The sequence below is a fragment of the Hirundo rustica genome, chromosome 6 (genome assembly GCF_015227805.2).
Source record: "Hirundo rustica isolate bHirRus1 chromosome 6, bHirRus1.pri.v3, whole genome shotgun sequence".
Lineage (NCBI taxonomy): Eukaryota > Metazoa > Chordata > Aves > Passeriformes > Hirundinidae > Hirundo > Hirundo rustica.
In genome coordinates, this window is record NC_053455.1 from 58,550,414 (window position 1) to 58,560,192 (window position 9,779).

At 63.3% G+C, this 9,779-nt stretch overlaps 2 protein-coding genes across 2 annotated transcripts; both read left to right on the plus strand.

Moving 5' to 3' along the window:
* The first annotated feature begins 186 nt into the window (after positions 1–186).
* TMX2 (thioredoxin related transmembrane protein 2) lies at positions 187–2,432 on the plus strand. Its single transcript, XM_040066582.2, has 8 exons — positions 187–414; positions 826–886; positions 1,047–1,160; positions 1,295–1,371; positions 1,444–1,550; positions 1,638–1,703; positions 1,817–1,946; positions 2,052–2,432. Exons 1-8 carry the CDS (start codon positions 226–228, stop codon positions 2,190–2,192), a joined length of 885 nt encoding a protein of 294 aa, XP_039922516.1. The 5' UTR covers positions 187–225; the 3' UTR covers positions 2,193–2,432.
* A 148-nt stretch (positions 2,433–2,580) lies between these two features.
* Positions 2,581–3,802, plus strand: SELENOH (selenoprotein H). Its single transcript, XM_040066583.2, is given in 5 exon segments — positions 2,581–2,616; positions 2,942–3,156; positions 3,233–3,378; positions 3,451–3,479; positions 3,481–3,802. Coding segments are annotated over 4 exon segments (399 nt in total). The 5' UTR covers positions 2,581–2,616; positions 2,942–3,004; the 3' UTR covers positions 3,553–3,802.
* Positions 3,803–9,779: the final 5,977 nt, after the last annotated feature.

Consider the following 9,779-nt stretch of genomic DNA (forward strand, 5'->3'; position numbering starts at 1 on the left):
CGGCTTGCCTCGCGCGGGGCCGCCCCGCCCCGCCATTGGCCGAGCCCCGTCCCTGCACCGCCCCTATCCCCGTTGCTAAGGGAGACTCCTCCCAGCCTTCTGATTGGCCGCTTCTCTCTCTCCTCTCATTGGCCTGCGGGCGCAGGGGAGCGCCCGCCTCGCCGCTCGCCATTGGCCGGCGCTGGGAGGCCCCGCCCCTACGGCAGTGAGTGGGGCGGAGGGAAGATGGCGGTGGTAGCGCCGCTGCTGGCGCTGCTGTGGGGTCTGCCCGGCCTCTGCCGGTGGCTCGCCCGGCCCTACTACCCGCTCTCCGCGCTGCTCGCCGCCGCCTTCCTGCTCGTACGCAAGGTCCCGCCGCTCTGCCGTGGGCTGCCCTCGCAGCGAGAGGATGGCAACCCGTGTGACTTTGACTGGGTGAGGCGGCGCGGCCTGTCCCTGTACCCCTGGCCTGGACCCGGACCTGTCTCCGCATTCCTGGCCTGTTCCCGGGCCTGTCCCTGCACCCCCGGCCCTTGCCTGGCTCCCCTCCTGCTCACCCAGCACCCCGGCCTGGCTGAGGGAGGAGATGGCCGGTACCCTTGGCGTTGCTCTGCGATGTCCCCCGACAGCCGAGAGGCCCCCACAGGCAGCGGTCGAGCCCAACCCCGCGGGGCAGCCCCTCTCCTCGCTGTTCTCCCCCGGGAGGGATGGGGGCTCTGGGCTCTGACAGGGCCTTGGGGCCAGTAGGGCCTGGCATGGCCGCCGGTCCCTAGGCCAGGCTAGGCCAGGCATGCCTCCAAGGTGTCCTGAGCGCTTCCAGCTCATGCTGTCCCTTCTCTGTGCCAGAGGGAGGTGGAGATCCTCATGTTCCTCAGTGCCATTGTCATGATGAAGAACCGGCGCTCCAGTGAGTCAGGGAAACGTGGGGGGCTGGGGCTGCCTATGGGGCCTTCTCTAAAGATCTGAGTGGGGTGGCATCTGGAGGACCAGATCCAGCCCTCCCTGAAGTTACCCCCAACCTTCTTGGGGGAATCTGGCCCCATCCCTTATTCCTATTTGCATCGCAGTCACCGTGGAACAGCACATCGGGAATATCTTCATGTTCAGCAAAGTGGCCAACGCCATCCTGTTCTTCCGCCTCGACATCCGCATGGGGCTGCTCTACCTCACACTGTGCATAGGTGAGCCTGGCTCTCTTCCTGCCCTAGAATTGCCTTGTCCTGGCTCCCCCTCACTGCTCTAGGGTGGAGGAGCTCTGTCCCAGGCCCAGCCTGGCCCTCCTGGCACTGGGGGTCTCAGGGTGCTGTCATTGCAGTGTTCCTGATGACCTGCAAGCCACCCCTTTACATGGGCCCTGAATACATCAAGTACTTCAGTGACAAGACCATCGATGTGAGTAACTCCCCAGCCCTGGGGGTTTTGGGGGACTCTGCCAACCCCCCCAACCCCATGTCCCTGTGGCAGGAGGAGCTGGAGAGGGACAAGCGGGTGACATGGATTGTTGAGTTCTTTGCCAACTGGTCCAGTGAGTGCCAGTCTTTTGCCCCCATCTTCGCTGACCTCTCTCTCAAGTGAGTGGCACCCGCTGGGCTCTTGATGGGTAACGGGGCCCGCGGTCCCCTGCGTTCCTCACAGCCATGCATCCCCATCCTGCCCAGGTACAACTGCTCAGGACTCCAGTTTGGGAAGGTGGATGTTGGCCGGTACACAGACGTCAGCACCAGGTGTGGAGAACACAGCCTGGGCAAGCAGGGCCCACTTTGTGACCCTCCAGTCCCTGCGACCCTCCAGCCCCCTCAGGCTGCCTGAGGGTCACTGTTGGCTTGTCCTGACACAGGTACAAGGTCAGCACCTCGCCTCTCACCAAGCAGCTGCCCACCCTCATCCTCTTCCAGGGTGGGACAGAGATCATGCGGCGACCGCAGATCGACAAGAAGGGCCGGGCTGTGTCCTGGACCTTCTCTGAGGTGGGTGGGACCCTGCAGCCCTCTGTTCCCCTGCCCAGCCTGTGCCTGGGAAGAAGAGGGGAGCACGAGGTCCCCAGTGGTGCTGATGCTACCTCTTGGCTGCAGGAGAATGTGATCCGGGAGTTCAACCTCAACGAGCTCTACCAGAAGGCCAAGAAGCAGTCGAAGCCACGGGAGGAGGGCCCTGGGGAGCCCCCAGCCGTGCCAGCGGCTGCGCCTCAGGAGGAGACCAAGAAGGACAAGTAGAAGCTGCCCTGTACTGTCGCCCATCACTGTCACCATCACCCTGGCGGCACCGGCCCCGCGGGCCCACCCGGCCCTGCCCGGAGCCGCTCTCCGTGGGGACTTGTCCCGGCTGAGCCCCGGGAAAGCAGCGGTGCCCCCCGGCCCCGTGCGGGCAGGGCGGTAGGAGGGGCCCCGCCTCGGTTAACACTCGCTCTCATCCATCGCTGACAATAAACGGTCCGTGTCCCGTATCTCGTGTCCGTATCCCGTGTCCCCGGTCCCGGACCGCGTATGGGGGCGTGGCCCCTGCTGAGCTCCCGCGTTCTGATTGGCTGGGGCTGCGCGGGGGAAACCTGTGTCTGCAGGGGGCTCCGTGTCCCCCGGCCCCGCCCCTTCCGGCTCCGCCCTCAGGCGGCGCGCGCTCAAGGCACGTGGCCAGCAGCAGGTAGGAGGCGGCGCGGCCGCTCCAGTCCCCGCGTCTGTCCCTTCCCTGCCCCGCGGCCCCGCTTCCCTGCTCTCCCTTTACTCTCCCCAGCCACACACTGTGGCGGGATCCCTGGGAAGCCGCTTCCCGCCCTCCACAGCACGATCCCAGCGGGGGAGCCGCTTCCCGCCCTCCACAGCACGATCCCAGCGGGGGCCCTCATTTCCCCCAGTGGCGCATCTCCGGGGATTGTCCCTTCCCGGCCCTCTCCCACAGCAGTGTCCCCATAGGGAGCCACCTCTCAATCCCCTGACAGCGGGGTACCCGAGATCCTTTCTCACCCCAGAGCGGCATTCCCGGAGCCCCTTTCCTGCTCCGGCGTAGGCCCCACCGCCTCGGCTCTCCCAGGATGGCTCCCCGCGGGAGGAAGCGCGGAGCCCAGCGGCCGGCGGCGGCCGAGGCACCGGAGACAGCGGCAGCCCCGCAGAAGAGGGCTCGGGCCCAGCCTCAGGAGGAGGGCAGCCCCGGGGACATCGGCCCCCGTGTCGTCATCGAGCACTGGTGAGCAGCCGAGCTGCCGGAGGTGCTGTGAGGTCCTTGGGTACCCCTCGGGTCGCTGACCGCCGTGTCCCCACAGCAAGAGCTGACGCGTGTTCGGGCGCAACGCGGCGGCGGTGAGCGCGGCCCTGCGCGAAGCCATGGCCCACCTCCCCGTGGACATCAACCCCCAGCCACCACGCAGGAACAGCTTCGAGGTGTCCCTGGTGAAGGAGGACGGCAGTAGTAAGTGCTGGGCTGCGGGGCGGCAGGGGTTCCCCGGCACCCCTGATCCCATAATCCCCCTTATCTCTGCAGCCGTGGAGCTGTGGAGCGGTATCGGGAAGGGGCCCCCCCCGCAAGCTGAAGTTCCCTCAGCCGGAGACTGTAGTGGAAGCCCTGAAGAGCAGCTTGGCATAGAGGTGCTGGCTGGGTGAGCGGGCACAAGACAGCGACGAGACAAACAGGGACCAACTTCCCTCTCTCCACAGCGGAGCCAGGACCGGCGCAGGCGGCACGAGCGTCCATGAAGAGGCGAGACCAAGTGGGGGGCACCCGCCAGCCCCAGTCTCGTCCCTGATGCTGCAGCTCTGCCACTGCCACACCCCTGGCTCCCTCCACACCCCGCGTTGTCCCCCCATTCTCCAATAAAGTTTAGTACTCCACAGCACAGCTCCGGCCCTTTATTCCAAGGACACACAGCTCAAGGGGTACAGGCAGTGGTGGGGGGAGAAGTAGAGCCAGCCCCCCCTAGGTGAGAACATCCACCTCCTCTTCTGACTCAGATGAGGGACAGGGCCAGAGGCAGACTGTGCCAGGGAGCAGGGGCAGCTCCTCTGTCCCCACATCCACCTCCTCCTCCCCGGTGTCACTTCCAGGGGTCTCTGGGGGTACTGCCTGCTGGCAGCCCTGCTGGGACACAGGGGAGTCCCCACACTGCTGCATCCCGTTTGCACGGGTGGGCTGCTGGCATGGGGAGCACTTGCTCACCTGCTCCCGTGCATGCACATCCTGGGGGGGCTGCGCTTCTGTCACCCCCACATCGCCCACCAGCACTGCACGAGGCACAGGGGCGGGCTGCACCTCCCGCACCACCTCCCAGCAGCCCCAGCTCTCCACCTTCCGCAGCCTCATCCGCCCGATGGGGCTGGGGCATGTGTGCCCCAGGGAGTGTGGCTGCTTCTGGGGGGACACCCCAGAGCTGGCACTGCCAGGCTCAGCTGGGTCAGGTGCTGCCGCCATGGTGGAGACTTCCTGAGTGGAATGCAGGCAGGAGCGGTTGAGCTGCCGCTGGGGTCCCAGTCTCACCAGGCGTCCTCCCCAGAGCTGCAGCGACTCGAGCTCGGTGACACGGAGGCGGCGGGCAGCTGCCAGCACCTCGTGCACCTCCTCCTGCGTCACCTCCAGCTCGGCAGTGTAGAAGAAGTGCACCAGCTTGCGCAGCACCCCAATCTTCAGCCCCGACAGCTCCAGCACCACCCTGCAACCCTGGGGGGGCAGCTTCCGGCCCAGCTGCTCCATGAAGAAGGGGCTACAGACGGAGAGAACACTGCAGTGGGCCACCACCGCTTCGCCTGCAAGGCAACAGTGGCTGTCACTGCCCTGCAGCCCTTCCTGCTTACCCCAGGCCTTCCTAGGGGGTTGCAGAGACCCTTCCCGCAGCTCCCCAGGTGCGCTGGCCCCTCCCTCGGAGACGCTGCCCGCTCACCTTCCGCCCGCAGGACCACATCACAGAAGACATCGGCTCGCTGCTGCTGCTGGTGGAGATGCTGGAAGGCCGTGCGCAGCAGGCGGGTGCTGCGGTACAGCAGCTGCGGCGTGGCCGTGGGGGAACCCATGGGCCTCCTGCAGGGACAGACAGCGTCGTGCCGCGGACTCGGGGACCAGCGCCTGCCTGCCCTCTTCGGGCTGTCCCCTATGGTTTGGGGCTGGGACGTGGCAGGGCCGATGTCTGCAGAGCCGAGTGTGCCCGTGCCCCGCGGGGCAGCGCTGCGGGACAGCCCGCGTTGTCCCCGCACCGTCCCGGTGTCCGTCCGACCCCGCACCGGCCTCCGCGCCCGCCAGGGGGCGCCACAGCGGGCGCAGTGAGGCGGCCGCAGCCCGAGGCGCCCCCGACCCGGCCCGGCTCAGCCGCCCCCCGCCCGCCCCGGGCTCGCCGCGTACCCGCCGAGGGGGGGCTCGAGCAGCCGTCGAAGCGACCCGGGGGCGCGTCCCGAACCCGCGGCGCGGACGCGGGGAGCGCTGACCGAGATCGGGGCCCGTCCGCCCTCGCCTCGCGCCTGCGGCCTCACGTGCGGCGGCGGCCCCGCCCCGCCCGCTGCCCCGTCCCGCCGCCAATCGCAGCCCGGCAGCCAATGGCGGCGCGGCACGGGCGGCGCGGCGGCCCCGGCGGGGAGAGCCTTGGGGGCGGCGGCGGCGGGCACCGCCACCGGTGCTGGGCACGGAGCCGCCTGCCGGGACCGACCCCTGCCCGCAGCCCTCCCCGGCCGCGGTGCCCCTGCTCTGTCCGGGCGCTGGAGGCACGGCTCGTGTTCTGTCGTGTGATGGCGGCTGCGCTGAGGGCAGCCCTGGGTGCGGCCACCGCCTGTGGCGCAGCAGGGGCTGCCCCTCATCCCTCCCTCGTCCTCACCGTGCCACGGACAGGACGGGCAGGCCAGGGCTGCTCACGGTCACTGCAGTGGTGGCACTGAAGAACACGGGGTCAGTAACGGGGAAGGCGCTGTCTGGAGCAGCTCTGGGTTCAAGAGCTCAGAGCCCCGCGATGCGCCTTGGTTTGGATTTTCAGACTCCGCTGAGCCCTCGCATGTGAGAAACAGTGTTTTCGTGCCCCAGGCTTCTGAAGGGGAAGACTGATGGTAATTTGGAAGGCACCCTTCAAGCAAGTGATGCTGCCCACTTAGTTTGAAAGTATTTTGTCACTTTATAAAGCACCCATTGTACAAACATCTGCGTCAGTCACTCCACATACACGAACAAAGATTACAATCCATCCCCATCGCCTGGAGACAGTGGCTGTTCCTACAAACAACCCAAGTGCGTGGAAATTTCAGGAGCTGCAGAAGGACGGGAGCCTGAATGTCGGCACAGAGTTTGACTCTACAAAGTCTTCAAATGTGGTCTTGCGGAGGGATTTTCATCTGGTCGGACATGTGAGGGTGTTTTTTCTTCTCTGTTTTTGCTGTGTGCAAAATGGACAGGAACCAAAGAAGAAAGTGGCTGGTGCTGGGCCTTTGAGGTCACTGGCAGTCTGTCACTGCCCCCGGGTGGCTTGGAGCCCAGCCTGGAATACCGAGGGATGCAGCAAAACAAGTAATTTCATATTAAAGTGCTATCATATGCTCATAAAAATAGAAGGAAAATAGAGATGTTTCCTCCCCCACCCCTTGCAATCCTTTGGAATTACAATGATCAGAGCTGTCGCCTGGAAAGCCTGACTTCACTGGGAGCGCATGGATCCAGATGCCGTGGAGTGCCCTGTGACATTGAGCGGGACCACAGCGGGACAGGCGGCAGCCACAATTCCAGTGAGCAGGAGCGGGCTGCTGGGGTTTTAATGTTTCAGCACTAACCCCTGTCAGGCAAAGCCCCCAGTCCACTGTACCCCAACAGTGCTGCAGCGCTGCTCTCCCCCACAGTGGCCTTGTCTGCCCTTAAAATTCACTGATACTCGAACTGACACCCCAGCACCCACTCCTATTGTAGGTACACAAAAGAGGCCTTTTATGAGTGTCATTTTTACTAGCATCCAAAGCCAAATAACATAGAGTTGAAAAATCACCAGCAGCCTTTTGTCACATTGACCCATCTCTCTCTAAACTCCTTTTCTGCTGCCTGATTTTCCTGGGGAAAAAAACCCATGGGATTGCAGTTTTCACTGCGAAACATGTCAGACCCTGAATCTTTCTGTCCACCTTCAGGTGCTCAGAGGCTGCAGACCTGCAGCACAGCCGGTGTCCTTGGCCCTTGGCACATGGCTGAGCACAGCCCTGGGTGACTCAGAGGGTTGGGAATGTCCGGTGGGGCTTATCTCTCCTGGTGGGATTCACGGCAGAGGGGAATGCAAGGCCTAAACTGTGCTGGCCATTTGGGCTCTCTCTGCTATTGATAGGAAGAGAGGCCTTCTCACAGGACAAATCCCATCTTTCCAGTGTCTCCCAAGCCCTCGAATCAGCAGTTTCTGAGCCAGTCTCTGTAAGAGAAAGGAAATTCCTGTCTCAAGTCTCATAGTGAGGATCATTTTCAGCTATGTCCCCTTTGCCTCTGAGTCTCTGCTCTCCAGAGGGACCTTGGACCCTGCACAGCGGCAAAAGGGATGGATGAAGGCAAGATCTGAGGCGTGGAAAGGCAGTGGGAAAGGAGAGAGGAAGGAGAGACTGTAAGTGGTGATAGATCCTTGTGGAGATTTCTGTGCACGCTTCAGTCACCTGCACATTTGGGCAAAAGATGTACCGGGAATTCGACAGTCCAAGGGCACGATGGGATGCAGCCAGGCTGAAAGCAGGATGGTCTGTGGGCATGGGAGAGCCCAAGCACGGTGGGAGGCCAGCAGGAAGCAGGGACAACGCCAAGCACGCGGAGCTGCACTGGGAAAGTGGCAGGGTGGGCTCTGGGCTTGCTTTGTGGCCTGGTGTCTCCCAACTGGAGCTGGAAAGCTCCGTCAGGCCCCACTTCCCTCCTTCGCCCCCTTCAGCACTGGCGTCCGACGGATGAGTCGCTTCAGCCCCCTGGTGCCGCGCTTCCCCTCCTACGGAGAGGGACAACAACCTGTCGGGATTCCCATAGGAAAAGGGTTGCGGAAGGGCCTTGTTATCCTGACCTAGAACAATGCAGGCCATCCCCCTGAGCTGCCTGCGTGGACACGGAGACGGCAGCCTCCCCTTCCTCCTGCCCTCGGCCGCCGAGAGCACGAGCCTGCCTTGTAAACAAATTGTCTTGCTCTGTTCCGGTGGCAGCTGCACTTCTGGGTGTCTCATCTGGGAAAGGCATCAGCCGTAGGATGAAAGGGGATGTGCAAGATGTTATTACAAGCAATTACTGTAAAAGAGGGGAAACTTTCCCATGCTAGTAACACATCTCTCCTCTTCCCAGGACGCAGTGGGACAGACTCCTCTGCCCCAGGAGTTATAGTCAAACAAGAGCCTGATCTGCTGCAGAGCGAGCTGAAGCCGGAGGATCAGGGTCCAGCCTGCCTTCCAAAGTAAGCAAGCGCTGCCGGGTGTTCCAGCTGCCAGGGCAGGGCTGGGGCAGGGCCAGTGCCTGGATAAACTCTGTGTAGCCCCATCCTGGGGACAGGAGGCACTCACCCATGTTTGCAAAAGCACCTTTAGTCTTCGAAGAGGGCAGAGGGAAGGTGTGACTCTGCTGGGACCACGCTGAACCTCCAAGACCCTGCTGCCCCAACTGCCTAGGCAGAGGCCTCGAAGGGTGTGTCAGTGGTGCGGGGATGGAGGAGCAAGGTGTTTCTGATGTCTTTTCCCTGAGGGAGAGCTCTCCCTTGGGATGTGTCAAGTGGGCAAAGACTCTTCTTCCCAGAAGAAATTTTGAGAGCACCTCTTCTCCCTCCTTGTGTCCCTGAGACTCAGGGGATGCACCCACCTTCCTCCTTGTGTGGGCCAAGAGGAAGGAGGGCAGATGGGGATTATTTCTAATCTGGGAGCAGTTCTCACTCGAGGCACAAGGCTGAGAGGGGACCCAGTTTGCTCCTTTTGGGTGACAACGAGGATGAAAGGATGCAGAGAGAAGGTCCCACTTGCCTGCTGTGGAATGGAGAGACCCTCTTTTCCCTGGGAGGGGAGAGACCAGCTCTCCCCTCTGCTGCCAGCTGCTTGGTGGCCTATTTTACAAACCAAACATTGGGGGGGTTGGGGGGGTCCCACGCCCTGATCATCTCCCTTGATGTGCCCTTTGTATTCATGAAATCCCATTTTGCCTCATTACACCTTTCTGCGCCACCTTTAGCAACCCCCCACTCGGCTGGGGATCACGTCCCTCACACCTCCATCATCCGCAGGCTGTTACCGCATCCTCCCTGCCTCCCAGTGCATATTTATCCCAGGAATCACCTGTCCCACCCAAAACCGTCCTCAGCTCTTTCCCTCCATCATTATCTCACTAAGAGTTTGGCAGTCAGGAGCAGGCAAAGTTCTCCCCGGTGTCTGACCCTGGACGAGGAAGAACACTGCCGCCTTCGGGGGAACCTGGACTTCTCCCAGGTGAGCAGCCCGGAACACGCGATTGGGGCTGGCCCGGCGTTACTTCCTTGCCTCCCAGGGAAGGGGAACCCCTCCACCGCCGAGGACGAGCTGTGGCTGGGGTCTCGCCAGCACCAGCTCCCTAGAGCCAGAGGGGACCGCGTGACCTCTCGGGAACGTCCTGCATCCTGCCGTGGACTCTTGCTTCTGGGCAAGTTCCACCCTGGACAGGGTAACCTGTTTTCGCGCCGCTCCAGAGGGACGCGCCGGAGGAGGCTCTGCTCCGGGGGTGTCCCAGAGAGCCCCTTGCCGCACCATGCCGGGGCAGAGCCGGACCTTGAGGAGGAGCTGGTCTGCGCCCGGGCGGCGTGGCCCCCGGGTGGAGCCCATCTGAGGGTAGACCCCGGTTTGGAGAACATGGACCGCTGCGGCAGATCCCATCCCGCCGGGATGGAG

Excerpts from the sequence above, each read along its gene's own strand:
- TMX2 (XM_040066582.2), top strand. The coding sequence starts at position 226 with ATGGCGGTGGTAGCGCCGCTGCTGGCGCTGCTGTGGGGTCTGCCCGGC. Across the intron at positions 887-1,046 it reads GATGAAGAACCGGCGCTCCA|TCACCGTGGAACAGCACATC; the intron begins GTGAGTCAGGGA and ends TTTGCATCGCAG. Across the intron at positions 1,551-1,637 it reads TTCGCTGACCTCTCTCTCAA|GTACAACTGCTCAGGACTCC; the intron begins GTGAGTGGCACC and ends CATCCTGCCCAG.